The sequence below is a fragment of the Accipiter gentilis genome, chromosome 7, assembly GCF_929443795.1.
Source record: "Accipiter gentilis chromosome 7, bAccGen1.1, whole genome shotgun sequence".
NCBI lineage: Eukaryota > Metazoa > Chordata > Aves > Accipitriformes > Accipitridae > Astur > Astur gentilis.
In genome coordinates, this window is record NC_064886.1 from 29372198 (window position 1) to 29395154 (window position 22957).

The following is a 22957-nucleotide window of genomic DNA, read 5'->3' on the forward strand; positions in this document are numbered from 1 at the left end:
AAACAATGAATAACAGATTTACCTGGTAATTATGTCCAAAGTGGTTACTTGTGGAATCTGTATTTGCTGTGGAGTCAGGCCATGTTGTTCAAGCTGTTTAGGAATCAAGTGTCTATGTGCAATTTCAATTTTTTCTTCTTGTGTGTATCCTTCAAAAGAAAAAACATGTTTACTAATTTTTTGCTTATACACTACAATATAATGAAATTTCTTACAATTTATAATTGTACCTGATTGAATTTAACAAAAAACCCCAGCTATAATTTAAAAGGCTGTTAGTATGATACTTTGTGGTTATTCGTAACTTCATGTGAAAAAGAATAGAATTTTAGCGTTTCAAAGATCCCTTTATTCACTGGAATCTTCAAAAGATGCATCAGCCAACAGCCAGTTAGAATACAAACACAACAACTAGTTAAAATATTGTTACAGAACATATATCCATATACTTGGAACTGAATTTTCCTAAATGCAATGCTAAATTTCATTCTTATGACAGAGGCCATAATGAAGACATCCTGACTAGTCTCTTTTAACGATCCTGGCCATTCAGTCTAGATTCCTGGCATGCTTACCTTAAGGAACTGCTTTTCGTTTCAGGAAAAACACCCTAATGTTGTTTAAGGACTTGCAATAGCCACTTTAGTGAAAACACTTGTTACCTGGAACTTGAATGATTTCCATTCTGTCCAGCAGAGCAGGTGGGATAGTAGCTGTAGTGTTGGCTGTAGCTATAAAAAGGACTTGGGACAGATCAAAGGCTACATTTAAGTAGTGATCAGTGAAACCATGATTTTGTTCTGGATCCAAGACCTTAACAAGAGTGAACACAAAATTGATGCAGTTGCTTTATTAGAGGTAAATAAAATATGCACATTTTTATTATATCCCATTTGCATCTGTCAAATCTGACTTTACATTCATAAAATATGTGATGAACATTACTAAAGCCTGACCCTTGGTATCTTGCCTTGCTCCGATTACCATAACTACATTCCACACCACGTGCAAAAAAAAAAAAAAAAAAGTCATTTCCCTGTTAGTTCTTTTTACTGTTTTCTAAAGATGGCTGCAGCATTTCTCCAGTCATCAAGTACCTCCTGTAAGCTATCTCCGTGACCTACTCAATGGTAGAGAGTGGCCTTTCAAGGACTCTCAGCACCCTTGGAAAAGCAGCCCATGTGGTCCCATGGGTAGAATTATCTCAAGTAATCCCTGACTCCAGTCCTCATTTGCTCCTGGTAGCTCTTCTTACTCTAAGCACACCAACCTAAGAGATCTCACTATGAATACCAAGGGGAAGAACATAAATTATCTCAGCCTTATCTGCTGTTACTATATCACCTTCCCCACTCACTCAGCTTTGTCTAGCCTTTTACTACCAATGTAGCAGCAGAAGCTCTTCTTATTGCCCATGATATCCCACGTAAGTCTTGACTCTAGGTGAGCCCTGGCTTTCCTAACACAATCTTTGCATTTTTATTTTTTTCCCAAATTTTGTGATAAAACCACAGAAACAAAATTAAACAAGCACTGTTATTCTTCAATAACAACACACAGCCTGACCAACCTCAAAATTTTACTGCACAAGTAGAACTATGGCTTAAATAATAGTATTGTCTTCCTATTGCTTTTAGTACTACTTACGTGCACTAATGCAACACTTGCATATATTTAAGCTATTACTTGAATAAGCTGGTTTTGTGCATTAGGTGATAAATATTCTATATACATGGATCACAAGTGTACTAAGGTGCTGTCTTGTAGTTTTTTTAACAGTGCTGAAAATTGGAAGTTCATTGTATATAGCAATCTACACTTGTCTTCTATATCACCACCTATGAACCACCTTCATTCCACCCCCCCTTAAAGTACTGCCACAATTTTCCTTCTCAAATGAAGAATTATCAATGCTACACCAACATGAATAATTCTCATGTTACAAATAATGGGACCTATGCATCTCTCGAGAAACAGCACACTGCTGTCAAAATAATTTATCTGCCTATACCCAAAGGAATGCACCCCTTGTCTTAGCAACTTGAATTATAGCCAAGAACAATGTTGATAATTCTAAAAAACTGAATTTGAGCATTTCCTAGCTGGTTATGAAAGAAACAATTCTGAATTTTCATTACTATTAAATACTGTTCAGTCTTTGAAAAGTTAAAAATCTTTAGAACAGAAATGTTTTATGATCACAACAAACTAGCAAAATACTTTTTTTTTACAGAATGCCAGAAACATAGCAGAACTTTTTTAAAAACAGAACAATTTCTGATTTTATTTTGAAGTACTGCACAGATTTAAGACTAATATTTGGAAATGTATTGCGACTGTAATAAAATACAAGTTATATGTTCCCCTTAAAGGTGAAATCTTAAAACATACTGAAGGATATGTCTAAATTCTAAGACTAAGGTTGGAACTCAGTGAATGCTATTGTTCACTGGCTATAAGCTATTCAAAAGCTGCTTTTCTTACCCTCTTCAGCAGGCAGATGCTGTCATTTACTCCCTTCTTTACTGATGAATGCAAAAGCCTTGAAGTATCCTGACTAGCCAAGTACACATGCATAATTCAATCAGTTATAGATGTCTCTTAACTAGTCCTACAATCTAGCCTTAAAATGTAGGGGGATACAACAATAAGCAGTGTATCCAAGCTCAGCATCTACAAACTGTCTTCAAAGAAAGATCTATACCAAATATTAGTCTCACATTCAAAGTCTACTCTTGCAAATTTTTCAAAACTGATTTAAACAGTAAATTCTAATTCAACTGCGCCCCCCCCCCCCCGCTTTTTTTTTATTTTACACTGGTAACACAGTATTTTCACAAAATTCCAGTCTATTAGCTGAAGAATTTTCTACTGCTTCCAAGAATGTTGAAAAACAATGTATTCTGACAGACCAAGTTGGTTTTTTATAACAGTTATCTACGTGCATGTTTATCTCTCTCTCCTTCTAGTCTGCAACTAGAAATCCTTACAAATACTATTAAAGTGCTAAACTGGTGATTATAATATTATTTAGAAAGATATACAAAATATTGATGCTGTACTCATGCACAAACAATACTATCCAATAAAGGTAAAAGAAACTAATCAAAACCAACTCAGATTATATCTAAAAAGGCGAATTATCTGAGATTTTCTACAAGGGCTAGAGTTTCTCTGGAGTAATAATTCTTCGTCACGGTAACTATTTCTTAGAATAAGACATAAACCAATACCACTCCTATACATTTAAAACAGATTTTTTCCAAAGCAAATAGAACTGTTCTTCAGCTAGGTATCTGTGCTAAAGTTCAAGTTCAAAAGTTTTCAAAGATATTCAACTAATACAAAAATATTAAGTACAAAAAGAACATTCAGTGAACAAAACATCTTGGTTAATTTATGGCTGACAGTTCACATGTATACAAAGGCTTCTCTGTACCAGCTTTTTATTACCACAAAATCCAGAATAAGTTCCATGAACATTTAATTGGCTGGATATGCTCCTGGTCTAATTTCCCTGCATACAAATACTCACTTATCAGGCACTTGGATCCATTTCTGTTTTCTTGTTTTAAACAGAGGTCATCTAAATTTAGACTAAAACATTCCCTTGTTGATGAACAGTAACTGGAAATAGGAAGACATTCTGTTTTGCTTAAGGAACAACTCTGCAGAAGCACTAGAACTAAACACATATTTGGCAACTATAAAACATCAAGCTTTGCTTCCAACCTTACAGGGTATGGCAATTTTCTCCTTGAATATACCCTTGAATATACTATAAGACAGTCATTGAGAATTTAACACACCTACACATTAAGGAAAAAAGAATGTGCCTTTTATACTTAATGATGGCACTCACCAAACAAGAAGCAGCAGTCTGAAAAACAAATGTACCAGTTAGATGACCACTTACTATTGTTTGTTCTCCTACATAACAGCCACCTTTACCCATTCCAGATGGACCATAAACCACAAAAAGCAGATGAAAATTAAGCTGTTATATCCAGGCATGAGTTCTCCATTAGAAGAGGTAAAGCACCTGCTTCAGCATGTTTAGACAGCAGTAGAGGGATATACAGATCTCACATGAGAGCAGCCCAGACATCGTTAAAAGAGCAATTACTTCTCCAGATGCAACTAATGGTCAATTAGCTACGACTTACATATAGACTGCAGCCCAAGCAGACAGTTGGAAGCTAACCTGACAAGCCTCAGCTGGAAAAATCCATGGCAGGAGCCGAGTTGAATATCACTGAGAATGAGGTTTTAAAATACGGAAAACAGAAACACCCCAAAGCAGCAACAAAGTATCAAAAATTCAAACATAAATAATTAAAAAAAAAATTCATTTCATTTGCCCTCACACACTTGACATGATAGAAGAACAGAAATGCCAATTCTCTACTGCAAGACAGGGAATAAAAAATATATTAAAAGAAACAGCAAAGGTTGAATAAAATTAATAATATTAATGTACAGATCTGGATTCATGATTGGAACACTTCCAAGAAGAGTTATTCTCTTTCCAAGGAATGCCAAATCATTGCTTCATTACTGATTTTGACTGCCTAGCAAACAACAGTCAGCTAGCTACCAAAATTTGATTTTCAGATATTTTTTTATCCATGCATTGACTAGATTGAGGCCAGCTTAGTTCAATATCTAAAGGAGAAATGACAGAAGAAATATCAGCAAACTCAGAGACAAGAGCTCATTACCATTAACAGTAAAGAGTAAATAAAGTCCCGCAAGTGAAAAGTACAAAGAAAACACCTTTGAGTATTTGTTACACTCCCCTGCTTGTTTTCCTTGCACTTAGAGGCTTTTCATGCACCCTTGAAATGTGTACTACACACTTGAGAAATACACAGGTAAAGGACCATAACTGTCATTTTTAAAAGCTACAAAAGTGAAGCCATGGTATTTTCTAGCACATTTAAATTATTACTGGTTCATGTTAACATGCAAAGATCAAAACAGAGCTCTCAAACCATAGCCTGTTCATATGATGATTTTCAAAGAACTAGTTGGCCTTGTCAAAACAGTAATTTGAAACTATCTAGCAGGAAGAAAATAATGACATTTGTAGGATGTCAATTGACATTTCATTTGCAGAAAATCATACAGCATACAGATGAGCTTATGACACCCTAATTAAAGTAGCATTTTTCATATTCAAATCACTGTATTAAGCATTGTCAGTCAAAAAGAGTCATTAGAATGACTGTAGGCAAATATTACCAGAACTACTTTCATCCCCACCTACAACCGCCAAGCTACAGAAGTTACCACGCCTTAAGTCTGACAACTGAAGTGCTTCTAGGATTATGCCCTAAATCATTTCAGTGAAAGTGAGCCAGGCTAGCTCAAAAAATTTGGATAAATATCTTTTACTAACCCAACTCCTTTTGACTGAAACAGGTAAAGAACAATCACAGAAGCATTTCAGCTGAAACAGTGATAGGATGGTAGCCCCTACAGCCAGAGAGAACGTAAAAGAGAAGTAGATAGTGTAAAAATACAGCAGCGTAAGGACATTCTAAGTGTGCACAATACCAAAACCATTAAGTGCACTAGTGCTACACCTGCTCTGGACAGCCTCAAGCGTTTCACGTGCTGTGCCACTACCTTCCTCATTCCCTCCTGTCATCATCAGTGCTAGCCCAGGAAGATGTACATAGCCTGCTGCACTAAGATGCTGGGGAACAGCAAAGCTCTTTGTCTCTTCCCCATAGCTGAGGAGACGTTCCTTCCTCTCTCCAGCAAACTGCTAGAATAAAACCACTGAATAAGCAAGTCAGTGGAAGAAGGAATTGTACTCAGATATCATCATATATCATACTCCAGGAAAAAAGAAGACAGAAAGAAGGTTCTGGCAACTCGTTACTGCTCTCTGCTACATACTCCTCTGACCCATGAAACCTGCAAGGCACATTCAGTAACATCTCAACAGTTGATGGATTTACAAAATATTCCAACAGTATCTCATTCAAAGTCCTTACTTGTATCTCCTAGATTTTACTTGTGTCTTTAAGCAAGCCAAATTTAACATCTCTAAATTCTTTGTCATAAAATAACTACACCACATACTTCAAAATTAGATTAGTTTATATCTTGGTCAGAGTCCCAGAATTTCAGAAAAAACACACTTAATAGCGGACTGTCATGGAAAGCAAACACTCACCACATCATAATCAGAAAGGAGTGGGGATCTGTGACTTAAATGAAAAACTTAAGTTCAGAAAGTTAATTACAACACTAATTAAAGAATTGCTGCTAAAACAACAATGCAATTAGTTCATCTTACATGCTAGGTAAAATGCTTAGCTCCAATATAAGCTTGTACCATCAAAAGCTTCAAAAATATATTAAAATTGTTCTAAGAAAGAAAGGGAAAACATGAAAAAGTCCAGCTACTGTCTGGCTACTCTACAGTTCTTTCTTATAGCTAACAGCATTTGCTCATTAAAAATCATTGTCTTGAAGTCCCTCAAATACGTAACGTTCAAGGCTTGAACAGTCTTCAAATATACAAAACACTTAGCACAAAACACATCCTTGTGTTTAAGTACAGATCACTGACATTAAAGATATCTTGCTTAGCAAACTATATAACACCATTTGCATTGTGCACAATTGACAGAAATCCAACAATGTCAAAACATAGTAGCTGGTATTTGAATAAAAAAGCTGACACTGTCATGCTATCTTTTGTCCAGTGAATCCTCCTTTCCGAGTCCAGTATTTTAATTCTTTTTAATTACAAATGAAACAATGCTTGTAATTTAACTTCCCTTACCTCAAGCAAGGCTGCTGCAGGATCCCCCTGCAAGCTCTTCCCCAGTTTATCAACTTCATCTAACAGGAATACTGGATTGTTAACTCCAACAGTCTTCAGTCCATTGATTATTCTCCCAGGCATACTGCCAACATAGGTGCGCCTGTGAGAAGTAAATGTATATGGGGAAAGAGGGGCCAGAAGCATGTAACGGGAATAGAAACATCAAAAATAAAACTTAAAGGAAAATAAAAGAATAAACAGCATTATAACAATTCTTGCTTTTTTGGAAAACTTTTTGGAACTAGTTGATAAAAATATGGAATATACATCTGAACTAATATAAGCAAATGTAACAGCAGATGAAAATTCCACTTCCATGGTGCACTAGTTGGTCTGGAAAGATAAACATATGCATTAAAGTATATCCAAACTTTATGGCTTGCAGGCATTTTACATGATTCAGTACAAGCATCCTTGTACTGTATGAACATGCAGAAGTAGATTTGGGAACCTCATTAATACTAACTTTTTAATAATAATGATACTGGGGTTTTGTCATCACAACACAGTTCACACAGCATGTTACAAATTAGTGCAAAATTCCAAATATGCTGAACTGTCCCCTGTACATACAGCATGCTTTAATTAATATTCACAAAAAATAATTGTATTTCTTCTGTCATTTCAACATAAAATAAAAAACTAGAACAGTGCAATGGAGCAAAAAAGTTATGAGTCTGAAATTATTCAGCAAAGGTGGTAAAACCTTTTTTTCACAATGCACAGACCAACTACATTTTATATGCATATATATCCCTTGTTTGCTGCATTTATCACAGCCTTTTCTGCTTGTGCCATAGCTAAACAAAATACTAAAATTAAGAGTATGAAATGCTGGTCACTCAAGAAGAAAGAGATACATAAAGTGCTGAATTACAGTACCTATCTCATGACCCTCACGAAGCAGATATGCAGCACAGGCCTGCTTTGCCATATGATCTGTTTCAATACAGTCCAAAATAAACAGGATGACATTTAGAAAGACGAAACCAAAAATACCATGGGAGTAATTTCAAAAGATACTACAGAATACTTTAAATATTAAAAAAAAACAACTCAAACCACACAGCAATGGTGTTGGTTCCATGTAATATTTAACTGAGGGAACAAATTGTAGTTACTGTATTTAATTCTAGATCTGAGCAAAAATAAAAGTTTTTAAGATCTTCTGAATAGCCAGAAATGCAACAGAATTTCAGTTTGTCTGTGACCACCTTCATGAGACAGCTGCTGAAGACCGGAGCAGTCAGCATGCAATAGTTTATCACCTCACTGCTTTTGTGTAGAGTCTTACTCTGCAGTGAGTGGATTCCTTTCCACTGAGGATTGTGCTGTATAACATCTACTACAGATCAAGGATCTGCATGGGGGAGCTATACTAGCATGCAGCTTCATTCCTCATCTGCACACAGTCAACCTTACCAAAAGAATGAAAGGATTCTATAAAATGCAATCAGAAAATTTACAAGACTGAAGTAGAACTGAAGTTCACAGAAGTGAATCATTTACCAGTGCAACCAAATTAATCATTGTAGCAATTTGGGGGTTTCTCTGGGGGTTTTTGCTGTTACTTTTTTTGTTTGTGGTTTTAGGTTTCGTTTGTTTCATTGTTTGTTAGTGGTGGTTTTGTTGTTGTTGTTTTGTGTTGGTTTTTTTTAACAAAAGATGCTTACTGCACTAGTAAATAATTTTATATGCTTCAGAGACAATGCAGCCTGACTGTTTTCAATATTCTATTTATGTCAGTAACAGGATAACATAATTAGGTAAACATTAACCATTCTTCTTTCTTGCTTGGTACATTATTCTCAAGTGCATGCTTAAAGATGTTATACTTTTTTAATGCATGCTTGTGGTTTTATATCCACAAAGTTTTATCTGATCCTTTTAAATTCTATAAAATTTTGAAATAGCTATGTTCCCTCTAGTTTTAAGAAACAGCTTTGATTTATAAACTAAATGAAGGTAAACTGGGTTTCTCTAGTCAAGGGAAAGCACTATGAATAATCACTTTTTCTCTCCCTACAACATCTCCCTGCAACAATACAGGTCAAAGGATAGTGTTAGGTACCAAAACATTTTCTGAATAATAAATCTGTTTGTTTATACCCATGCACACACACACACACCACTTTCAAAAACTTTTTTGGAGTTTTTCCCAAATAGAAGCACTTAACCCCAAAACAACAAAACAGGAAGAGATTTTTCTTTCTTGAGATAAAAAAAAGCTGTTGTTATTAATAGATTTAAATACGTTTTCTTCCCCCTCAAACAACCCTGAAAATAGATTTCAAGTCACAGTCATTTTAGATTCAAGTAGATTTGGGTATTTAGTGACACATTTACACTTGTGGAAGATTCTCACAGATACAGCATCTTTCAGTAAGACTTAACTGTTGTACACAATCAAGTTTCTTAACATTTTAAAATAAACCATACACTAGGTAGGCTGAAGTACAATGTATCAAGACCTGTGGTGAAGAAAAAGCAGAAAAAAGCAAATATACTCAAGACAACTTATGACAAGTCAAGTGAGATCAATAACTTGGAGAAATACAGTTTTAAGAGTATAAAAATTAAGTGGCTTCTAAAGCAAGCAATAAGAAAAACATTCTAACAGTGACAGAAAATCATTAATTTAATTTTTTTTATAATGCACCCTGTCCAAAGTAAGCCTTGGGTCATGAACTACTGTATACAAAAACTTAAAGAGAAACCACAGTCCAACTGAAATGGATACAATATTACGAAAAGGATGAAATGGCTCCCTGTACAATCCAAGAGTTCTTCAAGAAACTCAAAGGTCAAAATGAAAGAACTATTGTTGAAAATACGGAGCAGTTCCACAAAATACTCAGTCTCCACAGAATTAGGGTTAACAGATGAGAAAAGTGCATGGTGGCTAGAAACGTTCTGCTCTTCATTTCACTACCTGACAATCGACTATTCTTGCTTTTCCTCTCTCATACTGTCATCTTCTTATTTGTATTTTCAATCATCTCTAGACATGGTAAATCTAAACAACTAACTGCAATATAAATATAAATGTTTAACTGATGTACAAAATTTCAAATAAAAGCATGCTTAAATTTATTTACATAATGTGATCAGGTATCACGAAATAGAAACTTGGACTATACATTTTAGGATAACAAATACCTAGGTATCTAGTCATTCTTCCTATGTGTAACACTAAATCTGTGATGTATCTTCATTTATTAGAGATGGACCAGTACCTATTTCACTAATCAAAGACTCAAGATCTCCAAGGCAAGTAAAGAATGCTAATGCAAATGTCATATGTAGGATGACAAAGAACAATAGCATAGCATTCTACCTTAAAAATACATAGGTAGCTTGTTTTCATTTCTAAATGATTATTATGAAACGCATCTCAACACGAGTCCTTGGTAAGACAGACCCTGCAGATATTTACTTATAACACCACTAGAATATACTGAAATTACAAGCAGATATGACCATTATCTGTCTGGACATTAACCTTTGCCTTGTAACTTGTAAAACTGAATACTGCTGTTTGTGAACAGTAGCCACTGAATGCAATGTTATTCTTTATTTTCATTATTTTAGCTAGGGTTGAAAGGAGAAAGAACAATATTCTACATTAGCATTTTTTGATGATATAATGGAGCTTTGCTCATTTTTTGATGCACTGTTTCTCTCTATGCATTAAACCCAGAGAGTCAGCTGTTTTCCATTCAGAACAGGAAGTACAGATCAAGTTTCCTGGTTATCTCACTTGCATAGTAACAATTAAAAAAAAAAACACCTTAAGAGCTCATGCCACAGAAGGTCTGTAATTCAGTAATATTTTTATTTATTTTTAAATCAGTGAAAAGGTACCTTTAAAAAAACCAAACCACTAGCATTGTACAGCACATCATTAGGAGCTATGTATCCTAGAAAATGCAAGAAAGACAGGTGGGAAATCTAACCTTGTCAGCTCTCCTAATGTAAACTGAGAATGTATATGAATCTAAACCCTTAAAGCAGTACTAGTTATTATTGATAAAAACATGACTCACTTCATACTGTTCTAAAGACAAAAATTTTTAAATTCTTTTTAACTACAGTGGTGGTCTAACTGCAGAGGTAGGAAAAGATAACAAAGTTAATGCCACCAAATAAACTATTTCTGAACTTAGTTGCACAAGGTCACAGCTTACTTTTTTTGCAAGGACAGATGTTGTGTCTACTCAAGTGCTTTACAAATATATCTATGCTTTGTAGTTGTATAACAAAGCTATTCCTCTCAAAGGTGATACTGTTAGAGGTTTGTTTTTTTCTAGTGCAACAAGGCATGTGCTGTGAGCTTCTGTACTGGTGAGGAATCACACCTTTTCTCACACAGATGCACCTGAACAAGTCTTCAGCACAGGCCTAAGCCAGAAGTAAACTATCCAAACTTCTAGAAACTGAAAAACAATGGTAATATAAGAAAGGGTGCTTCACATAGAGGTGAGAGGGAGAAAAAAAGAGCTTCACAGTGATCTCACCAGCACCACTATAAATAAATGGCACAATTATATCTTTCCTTTTTAAAAATAGAAGACCACACACACATGCAACAGAGAAGATCATATAGTTCCTGTATAAAACAAAGTATCAGTAATGAGGAGCTCTTAAATGCAGCAAGCTCCTTGGAGAAAAGTTCTAAGTCGTCCTTCAGGGTGGTTTGGTTATTTAAATTTTATTTTTTTTTTAATAAAAGTTAACAACAAATGTAAACCAGCAAACTTTAACACATAGTATAGATGAGTGGTAAATGCAAACAACAGCTGGAGGATGTCTGATAAAGCAGTTCTGTTTTTGTACCAAGATGATGATTTCATTTTGGGAATGCAGAACAGTAGTTGCTACTCTTCACCCAATCAAAAAAGGACTCACAAAGAGCAGCTGCAGGCACATGATCCACACTAAAATGGCAAAAACTGGGTGTTTCCAGTTGCCCTAGTTACACATCACACAGAACAGCACACTTACTGAAACACCACTCCCCACCCTGCTGCCACCTAACATATTTTGCTTGCTGAATCTATCAGTCTGCATTTTTCACTTACAACAGTAATAAGAGGCCAAACTGAGTACTATTTCAGACAATATTTGCTTGAAAGTGAAACTGAACCACAGTCTCTTTTGTAACGTTCTAGTGTATTTAGTACATTCATTAAAATGTTTAGTACATTAGTAGGTACATATAGTATCATTCTTCTGCAATGTTAATGGAATCATTAACTTAAGCCTTAAAGCCTAATAAGGAGCTTTTAGGAGAGAAAGAATGGGTCCTAACATGTCATATTAGAAAATCAGCCTACCTAACAGTAAAACTCAAGAGAACAGCAGCCTATGTCTCCTCTACTTTTAGACCACCTCTGTAATTCCTCTCTATCACTGCCACCAGATGCACAACATAGATTCACTTGACTGGGAATAACTTGAAGGATTTATTAATTCAAAAGTACATTACAGAGAGAGGGCCACAGAAGAGCTGTAGTTTTTAATTTGGTTAAATCTTATTCTGAGAAGCAGAAAAGCAGGAAAAAAAAAAGTGAAGCAGAATTAAAAAATCAATATGCAACAGTTGGTCTTGATTTTACCTATCAAAAACTTGCAAAAGCAGTCTGTTACAAGGGACTTCTCATACTAACTGCTCTAAAGTTTGTTTTTAAACTATACTCTTGTTTGTTGAAGAGTAACCAAATGATACTCTTGCTAATTCTAGATAGTATTTTCCTTTGTGATGAAAAACAAACTGTCTTATCAAATACTTCCCATCAGCTAATTTCAAGTTAATTTTTTTAATATGAAATTTATAATGGTTATCTTCTAACATGCATTAATAATTTAATAATGCCCTCAAAAATACTACAGTGACAGCCACAAACCCCCGAATTTAAAAGTTTTAAAAGGCCTCAGTATCACATGACTCTAGCTGTCTTTATTCTTTATTAGGTCTAAGTACAAGATAGAAAGCCAAACAAACCAAACAAAAGAAGGGAAAACAGTAAGGAATTACTGGCACTTGAGTAAGAGTTGATGACAGTTTTATTCATAACGTCAATTTCACAGACGTGGTTTCCCTGTTAGAAAGGCTTCAGTCCTGCTCTGCCCTGGAAGTTACTTATGTCTATGACACTTAGTATTCAACAGCCTCTAGTGGTTTCAGTTTGAATAGCAACATGTTGAATAACATTTTAAATTGTTTTTAGGATCCATGCTGTAAATAGTCTGAAACATCAGAATTCTTACTTATTAAACAGTGATTACAGGAACAATAAATAGTGATGGAGGAGGACAAAGTTTCACTTTCCATTAGTAAGTAAATGGGTAAAAAGGCCAGCTATTACAAAGGTTTGCAAAACAATCACACACACATGCACAGAGTGCTGCTATGCAATAAAAACCAATGCGGAAAAACAAATGTATCTACAAACCCCCAGTGGCTGCTGGGTATATTGACTACACTAAGAAAAAAAACTTATAAATGTTCTTTCAAGCTACGAACTCTACGTAAGTGTCAAACACTTTGGAAAACAAACCTCCTGCAAATTTGCCACAGAAGAATGTGCACAGGAATAAACACGTTGCTCATTTTAGCAAGGGTGCTGAACTAAAGGTTTATGAAACAACTCTGAATTTTCAAGTTATCATCAAGTACAAAAATCACCGTTTTGTTACTTTTTCATGTCTCATTTTCTGGTCTAAGAAGTGATCAGCAGTATATTATATTACAGATTCCTAGAAATACATTATATTCCAGATTACTATAAGTTTATGAATATGTTAAGCACAAGATTTCCCAGTGAGTCTCCACATTCCCTCCAGCTAGGGCTGTGAGCTTCCACATTCTACTGTATTCACACACTCAACTAGCTTACACAGTCAGAAGTTTGAAGCCTGATACTACAAAATGAACTTTAATTAAGGCATTACTTTTAAGTTTTCATTACAATTACCTAGGGAAGTGGTAAGAATACCAAGGTCCTTTTCATGCCTTGAAAACAAGAAGAAATTACAAAATAACCTGGAATTGAAGAAAGAATGATGGTGTATTTGATGATTGAAAGTAGCAGCATAGCCATTGGGCAAAATAAACTGCTACATGGCATCAAAGAAATAACTGACAGCTTTAATCCACAATAATTTACCTACTGTTGTAAGGAGAAATTGTATTCAATAATATGACTTTAAAAGAAACAAAACCCAAGTAGTTTTACAGATCTTTAGAACACTAATAAATTCATTATTCCAAATTTCCTATACTGTATGCAATAAGCATAAAATACGTTTAAAGGGACCAAGAGTGCTGCACTGATGTTTGGCAGTTACTTATATACATTACCCATTCATTATGCTTCCAGTTGCAAGGAATGGGGTATAGACTAATATGAACAAATGGTTTAAAAGACTAAGAATTAGATACATAAAGTAATGCAAGATCAAAAAAAGTCCTAAGGAAAGTCACCCAAAAAATCTCATTTGAAATCTTCCAGCTTAGGCATCCTTGTATAAACTTCCTTTTGAAATGGGAAAATAGTACACTAATAAGTTTGAGATACCAAGTAACCCAGCTGCTATCCTCTAGCAACTTTTAAGTATTACTCTCAGTTTCTCCTCCTGTTTTAGCAACAAAAATGGTTATAAAGTAATGCATTGCTATTCACAGACTATTTTGTGTAACTAAATCTTTACCTCCCTCCTAAAAAGTAGAAAAATCAGATCCAACATTTAAGAGTTTGCATTAGACTTTCTACTGAATTTTACTTCAAAGTGCCCAGATGACTAAAGATTAAGTTCCACTGTCCTGTATGACAATAAAGGGTAGCAGCAGGAGAAAAGAATAAAGGCTGTATCTCAACACTAAACACCCATTCCCAGTACTAAAATTCTCTCCTGAATACCACTGAATACCAAGAAAAATCAATTAATAACTACTATTGTTTGAAATAAGCAAAATTTCTCTGTATTAGCTAAACAATGAAAATAATCAATACATTCTGTAACAAACAGAAGAAAAAAATTGCAGTTAGGAAAGGAAGAAGTAGTTACCTGTGGCCTCGAATATCAGACTGATCACAGACTCCTCCTAAAGCAATTCTGTGGAATTCTCGACCCAAAGTCTTTGCAATTGATCTTCCAACACTAGTTTTACCAACTCCTGGGGGCCCAACAAAACAAAGAATGGGTCCCTTGAGGTTGTTTTTAAGCTGTCGGACAGCTAAGTACTCCAAAACTCTCTTCTTCAACTTCTCCATAGCATAATGATCATTATCCAAAAGAATTCGAGCTGCACGAATTTCAAGGCGATCTATCAATCATTGACAACAGAAAAGATATTAGCACATTTACCTTTAAAAAAATGAAAGAATTTATTCTACAATACAAGAGAAAAACTCATTCTCAAACATGTTCATCAATGCAATCCCCCTGACACACACACATATTTCACACAATGTTTTCCTAAAACAAAGGTATAATTCTCCTTTAATAAGGAAATTAGACATAAATTACACGGATCATAGTACTGATAATGAAAAATTTAAAAACGCACCTTTTCACTGTGTCACATTGAAATCTATTTCAGATGAACTTAGTGTCTATTCTAGAACAGCAATTCAATGATAAGCAAATTTTTCAGTATTTGCTTTCTCACAGGAATAAGTCCTATCCTGTAAGGTCTTCTCTAAAGACAAATTCATCCCTGTATCTTCAACATCTACTTATGACAAGAGTCTATAACTACCTCGCAAACAGAGCAAGATCTTACTGGCTTTAAGGGCAGGCTTTACTTGCTATGCAACACAAAGTGATTTGGCACTGTAAAAAATACCCATGTGAAACTAGGTGTGGAAAAATCTTTTTTTTTTTTTTTTTTTTACAATTACCATATTTTGAGATAAATGGTCAGGCCTCACCAACTGACAGTAACTAATGCTTTGCACAGAGCAGGAATTTCTGGCACAAAGCAGCTGTATTCTCCTTTGCTCTACAGCATAAAGAGAGCAGGCAGGAAGCAGTGAAGCCTATCAATTCTCCACCCACCTACACTTCAAATTCTATGCATTCCAGATGCAGACCCCTTATACTGGTGAGTGTGCATATGTTAAGTACAAACAGTTGTAGTTAAATTCTCATCATCAACCAAGTAAATTTCTGTAATAAACTACCAAACAAAAAATTCAGTAATGATCATAATTTTCTATTGGATTTTCTATTTTTATACTCATGTATATTTTTATTCACTGAAGCTATAGAGTCCAAAGCATCACTCACATGAATATGAATACAAACTTTACAACTTTGCTTAAAGTAAAAACTTTGAACTACATGTGACATGGCATAATTTTACAAGATTAAAGAGCAACTTTCACCAAAAAAAACCATTCTGCTAGGACATGAGAGTCAACAAATACTTAACTCATGTTGGGATTCTTTGAACAAACCATAGAGATCTGCAAAGATCTGTAGGCAGATCTTTTTACAATTTAATGATTAAAGAAAATATTTACAAGATTTGTAAACAGCCAAGGCTCTAGTTCAAAACAGCCAAAAATTCATCACCATGCATACTGAGAAGGCAAAAGATAGACATGTTTCTGTTTGTGTGGTATGTTAATTTTATTTTTAAAATCAGATTGTTTTAAATGCCATTCAAAAGCCTCATTCTTCAGTAGCTGATAGAAGGAATTAAAATACTTTTCTCCAGCAGTGCACCTTCTGGAAAGTCATTTTGCCCAATTAATCCACTTGTGTTGGTCAGTAGAAAAAGCCATGTTTGGTTTTCTACACTCTCCATTTTTGCATACTGTTCCCATATTAATAGTATCACTCTCTACTCACAACTTTTGAAAACCGTATCGCTCTCTACTCACAACTTTTGAAAACCATGGTACAAAGCTGACATGATACTCAGTTTTTCTATTGTATCTGAAGTTGTAATTATTAAAATTAATGACAATTGTGCTTTTTCATCCTTTTGTTCCTTACCAAACTTGATTAACTTAAGACATACCAGAACCTTCTTCAGCAAGATTAATGCTACATAAATGTACAAAAGTTTTTTGTCTCACATATAAAAGTAATTAGATGCATTTTTCTGTATTATTTCAGATACATGCTAGCACAGATGGTAAGTAATATCACCTTCATTCTTCAGTGTAGATATTCCTAATGCTTTTAAAATTCACATTCTTAGATGGACAACTGAGCTACATAGGCTACTCAGTATACAGGTCTTACTTTAAGCCAGGTAGACCGTAAGACTCCAGTAACTATTAATGACTTTTTTACAACCAGACAATGACACAAACATTTGCAAGACAAAACTAAGTACACAGTGTTTATATGATGGTTACTCATCCTAAAATGTCTGCACAAGTGACAAAAAAACCCAGAAGGGTTTACCTTTTGTACTCTTGTTCCATGGCAACTCTACCATCAGTTCCAAGTAATTTCTTGTCAAAGCATATTCCGGCATAGACTGAGGCATCTTCTTTAATCTGGAAATATATGCACAGAATTCATAAGGCTAACCAGGAATTAACTGCAAAGTAGGATTCACCTGCACCTATCTGCTCGAGATTAGGAAGGCTCTACAGAGAGATCTGGACAGGCTGGATTGATCGGCCAAGGCCAATTGCATGAAGTTCAACAAGGCCAAGTGCCGGGTCCTGCACTTCAGTCACAACAACCCCATGCAGCGCTGCAGGCTTGGGGAAGAGTGGCTGGAAAGCTGCCTGGCAGAGAAAGGTGTGGCCATGCTGGTTGACAGCCAGCTGAATACGAGCCAGCAGTGTGCCCAGGTGGCCAAGAAGGCCAACGGCATCCTAGCCTGCATCAGAAATAGTGTGGCCAGCAGGAGCAGGGAGGTGATTGTTCCCCTGTATTTGGCACTGGTGAGGCCGCACCTCAAGTACTGTGTTCAGTTTTGGGCCCCTCACTACAGGAAAGACATCAAGGTGTTGGAGCGTGTCCAGAGAAGGGCAACAAAGCTGGTGAGGGGCCTGGAGCATAAGTATTCTGAAGAGCGGCTGAGGGAACTGGGGCTGGTTAGTCTGGAGAAGAGGAGGCTGAGGGGAGACCTTATCGCTCTTTACAACTACCTGAAAGGACGTTGTAGTGAGGTGGGTGCTGGTCTCTTCTGTCAGGTGGCTAGAGACAGGACAAAAGGAAATGGCCTCAAGTTGCAGCAAGGGAGGTTTAGGTTGGATATTAGGAAAAATTCCTTTACTGAGAGGGTTGTCAGACATTGGAACAGGCTGCCCAGGGAAGTGAGTGAGTCATCATCCCCAGAGGTATTCAGAAAACACGTAGACAAGGCACTTCAGAACATGGTTTAGTGGGCATGGATGATGGTTGGACTCGATGATCATGAAGGTCTTTTCCAACCAAAATGATTCTATGATTCTATGTAGATATTTAGCTAACTTGAGGTCATCAGCATACTCTCTTACTTTCTGACAACCATAATAATAAAAGAGCAAGCTCTTTTACTCCTAATTGATTACTCCATCAATTAGGAGATTGCCTTTGCATAATAATAGCTAATTTATAGGATACAAACAAATGGAAAAGAGTCAGTTCCCTATGCCTACAAAATGCATGCACCCATGCACCATGATATATGCATCCTCACTGAAAAAGAAGTTGCTAACCATGGATAGCTCAGCTACCCTCTCACCATAGAAAAACAGAGGGGAAAAAAGACTCAATAACTGGGTCAGTTTATTCATTTATTATTAACAACTGCAGTGTTATTTAGGTTTTTTTTTTTTGTATCTTAACTTCATAACATGGAGGCTTAGAGCTTACAGCTTAATGCTATATTAATATATAAACCATATCTAGAAGACTTCCTATTTCTTTGTCATCACCTCTGATGTTCCAAAAGGATGAAATGTATAAGCAAAAAACAGCACTCTACTAAATTTTTAAAAATCATTTCCAAAACACAATCAACACAAACATATCATCAAATAAGAAAAGGTTAATGCAAGATTTGTTTTAAAAAATAAAGTAAGAAGAAATCACCATTTGAAAGTCTCCTACCTTTTTATTTCCTTAAGACAAACTTTAAGAGCTTGTTCTGACATACTGGATGTTCTAATCTTTTTTTCCAGCATGACAACATCATCATTATCTTCTTCTTCTTCCTCATCTTCGGTAGTGCTTGGAATGTGATTGATTCTTCTATTAGGACGAATAGTTACAACCTATAAAATGGAAAACAGACCCAGAGAATAGTATCAGGTTTTGTTTTTTAAATAAGGTGTGTACTTTGGCTTTGAATGGAAACCATGACAAAAACAGGCAAGGTGCTGAGAGCGCCTCTTTCAAAGAAAAATTCAGAAGATATTAATCCAATAAATAACTTCGCAAAGTGTTGTTGGTACTACTTCAAAAAGTTACAGTTCTTATTTTACTGTATGTATTTCCTAAGTGCATTTATCATCTACCCTAAAGTAGCAGATAACAGAAGACAAGAACAAAACTGAAAAGAGTTATTTGTGATTTTTTTGGGCATTGTAGCCCGTCATATTAAGCAGAATAAGCCTAATCTTTACAAAATGCATAAGTCTTCTCTCTTACCTTTTTTAATTTCTCGGTTACTTCCTGTTTACTGAACTGTATAAGTATAGTTAGATGCAGCAAAAGTCTAAGCTGCCCTAGTTTAGCAAGCTACATTTTACAACACACATTCTTTATCTGTATTTCAGAAGCTATCATTCATCTGCAATGCCATTAGTAAAAGGTACACCTTTCACTGCACAGGCCAAAACTCAGTGTGTGCATACCATGCATGTAAACTGGGCATCAAATGACTCTTTAAGGGAACCTGAGCATTTATTCAATGTCAGAAAGTGCTCAGATTAATAATTAAATAAATAAATATAAAGACTATGCCGTTTAAAAATAATATTTTCTCTTTTAGGTATCTGAACAGCCAAAGTTGCCAGCTTGTGTGTTCTCTGCAACTCCAGACTGACCGTGAAACGTTATGGCTATAGATTAAAACTTTGCACAGACTAAAATTTTGCATGTTCATTAGCCTATTTAAAAGTGCATTTTATACTTATTTAGGATGTTTAAGTATCCCACATTTAAAGGTCCATACCCTTTTATCATCATCCTGTTTGGGCTTTCTTGTTTTCTGAAGCAGCTTCAGGCCTTCAATCTGTCTAACAAGCAATGGTATAGTCATCTTGAACCGTTCTTCCAGCCTAACAGCATCTAAAATCTAAAAGCAAGGAGTTATACGCAGCCAACAAGTTCACGCTGATGGATCATTAGTTTGGGGGAGGGTAACACAGAGGGTACTGTTACTGTCTTTTGACCAGAGGTACAGAATAGATGGTTTAGGAAAAAAAAGGTAGCAAGAAAAGCAATGAGAATACAGCACACAAAATCTAGCCTCAAGGCTCTGGATGCCAACACCAGAAAGCACTCCAAAATAAAAAAACCTCCTCTTTTATCCTGTCTGTTTTTAAAATGTCTTAATATTTCAGTGGCGTTTTCTGTGGCAAGCATCTATGAGTATTCTATTTTTTCAATTACTGAGTCTCAGGAAAGGGCTAGCCCTCTAAAAGTTACAGCATGATCTCCTTGGTTAACCCAGAAAAAAAAGTAATCACTTTATGTTTTAAGGGGTTTTTTGTTTGGTTTGCATTTTTTAATTTTGTTTGGCTTTTAAAATTTTATACACTATTCCATTTTCATGTTTAATGAAGCTGATATGTGGAAATGGGTAGAATTTGACTCTTCAGTATTTCCATAGCTTCCACTAGCTGCTCTTTTCTTTAGCACTTCTAATAAAAAAAAGGACATGGTAAATTTAATGACTAATGTACCTTCCTCCAGCAGGATATTCAGCTGCAGTACACACCTTCACTTCAAATTACTGCGTTAATTTCTATTTGTTCTCTTTGAAAGAACCTAAGTTATGCTTTCAATTCAAGGTTGAACATGCAGCACTGGCAGTGGCAAAAGAAAAGGAACAACAAAACTTCTGAACACAGCAAGCAAATATAGAAATCAGACTAGTAAGCATCAAGCCATAGGCATCATTTTTACAGAAAGTTATTTTGACATATGATGCAAATTTAACCAGTATCTCAATATTTAAAAAAGCCCACACTTCAAGATGTTTTTAAAAAGATTAAAAAAAAACCCTGGTTCTGAAGCTGTTGGTACTAAAAGACATATAACGATCTGTCAACTGTGACAACTAAGCAAGATTTCAACACAGTTTGAAGAAAGATTTATCATCTTTACCATGAGAAGGGGAAGTCCTTCCCTTGTACTTATTGTTTAGTAAAATGAACAGTTTCCAATGCTAACTAATTAACCTATTAGGTGAGTTCTGACATATAGATATATAAACACTTTAAACAACACTACAAAAACTTTTTACAACTATTCATACTCAGTTGTAACACAAATACCTTCTGGTGCAACATTACTGCTGTGCAGTCTCAAGTGTAAGCAATTTCAAAATTACCTAAAAGTGATTAACTGTAAAAAAATTAGCAAATGCCTAATTCCCCTTAAAAAAGTTTAAGAATGAAAGACCTGAAGCTTCTCTTGATTGGATGTACGGATGATAGAAGTCAGTATATCTGGCAAAGCTTCTCTAGGCAGATTGTCCAAAAGACGTCTCAGCTTTGCGACTGCAGGAACAGACATATCCAGCATCTCAACCAACTGTAAGGAACACAAAATGAACAATACTCATGGCTGCTATGTTTCTTTTTAAGTTGTTTAAAAGAGTATCTGACCTAAAAAGGATTGCATTTTCAGTATGAAATCTGTCTAGGTACTTTGCCAAAAAGCTACTGAAATAAATTTAAAAAAAAGTTCACAGAAGAGGCACTAACTCAGCATAGGTCAATCAAGACTTTGGGCTTTCTGCTTGTTTAAGAAGTTAAAAAATACCATCATTGTTTGCAGCACTTTTTTCAATGCCTAAACCTCTTACTTTCCCACACACACCCTGATTAAAAACTTTCTCAGTTATCTTAACACTACGATGACTCTTTTTCTGTACATCCTTTAAACTCAAATTCATTATACCTGGGGACATGTTTTATAATCAAGGCTCTAGAGGGGTTTTTTCCCCCCTTCAAAAATTTTAAAAAACCAAACCCTCACAAAAACCCAACCCATTGTGTATATATATATAAAATCCTAGGAAAAAATGAATCAAAAGTACTTCTTTTACTAGAGTGTATTTATAGTATTGCTACATATGAAATAATACCAACTTATCATAGCACTAACATACACAGACTCGTCCTACAGTGAGCTGTATAGACACCCTGGAACTCCACACGAACTTTAAGCTGTAACAAAAATATTTTGTAGCAGAAGTACTGAAACTCTACCAGTCACTGAAAAATATAAGAACTACAGAAAGAGAAGGGCAGATAGGAAACCAAAACCCCCAAATATATGCATAAATACATTGATATACGATACACAGGAATTAAAACAATTTACCTGCACTGCATACTTGTAGAATTGTTCTGACAATTCTCCAAGTTCCTCCTCAGACTTGTGCTGATTAGTAAACTGCTCAAGTCGATCTAACTGTTCAACTTCAGCAACAGGATACGGCTTCTCTTTCAGCAGCTGCAGGATCTGGAATCGGCAGAGGCCCGTAACCAGCAACGTATAATGTGGCTTGGGCCAGTTGCTACCAACCACCTGAACTGCCAAGGCAGCAGTGCCAATCCTAAAAACAGATCAAATCTTCATATTATTTGTCACCTTCCACAGAACATTTTTGCATGCCCCTCCCTTATCAAGAAGCAATCAAGCCTTCTGGGTCATAGTTTCTTACCATGAAAGGCAACCAAATTATACAGTTTTCTTTGTAACGCAGATTGCAAAACCAAACTGTAAAACCTGAAAATGAATGAGCTGAAAAACTAAGATAATGTAAGTCACCTGATTTAGAAACATATATAATTTTTTCATAAATAATTTCATGGATTTCGCCGTGGACAGGAACCCTGACATTTCAGCTTAATCTGGACACATTGGAAAATTGAGCGTTTGTAATTTACAGCTCTTCAGTGAAACTGTCGGCCTCAC

At 35.5% G+C, this 22957-nt stretch overlaps 1 protein-coding gene across 1 annotated transcript in view; it reads right to left on the bottom strand.

The window, feature by feature from the left end:
• The window catches only part of LONP2 (lon peptidase 2, peroxisomal), a 48366-nt gene that overhangs the window by 24479 nt on the left and 930 nt on the right, over positions 1 to 22957 (bottom strand). Inside the window, exons 2-10 of the mRNA XM_049805250.1 lie at positions 22361 to 22595; positions 21434 to 21565; positions 19980 to 20102; positions 18914 to 19077; positions 17270 to 17364; positions 14915 to 15173; positions 6803 to 6944; positions 663 to 813; positions 23 to 149 (exon numbers count right to left, since the gene is read on the bottom strand). Coding sequence (XP_049661207.1) covers positions 23 to 149; positions 663 to 813; positions 6803 to 6944; positions 14915 to 15173; positions 17270 to 17364; positions 18914 to 19077; positions 19980 to 20102; positions 21434 to 21565; positions 22361 to 22595 — 1428 coding nt within the window. The remainder of the gene's footprint in view (positions 1 to 22; positions 150 to 662; positions 814 to 6802; positions 6945 to 14914; positions 15174 to 17269; positions 17365 to 18913; positions 19078 to 19979; positions 20103 to 21433; positions 21566 to 22360; positions 22596 to 22957) is intronic.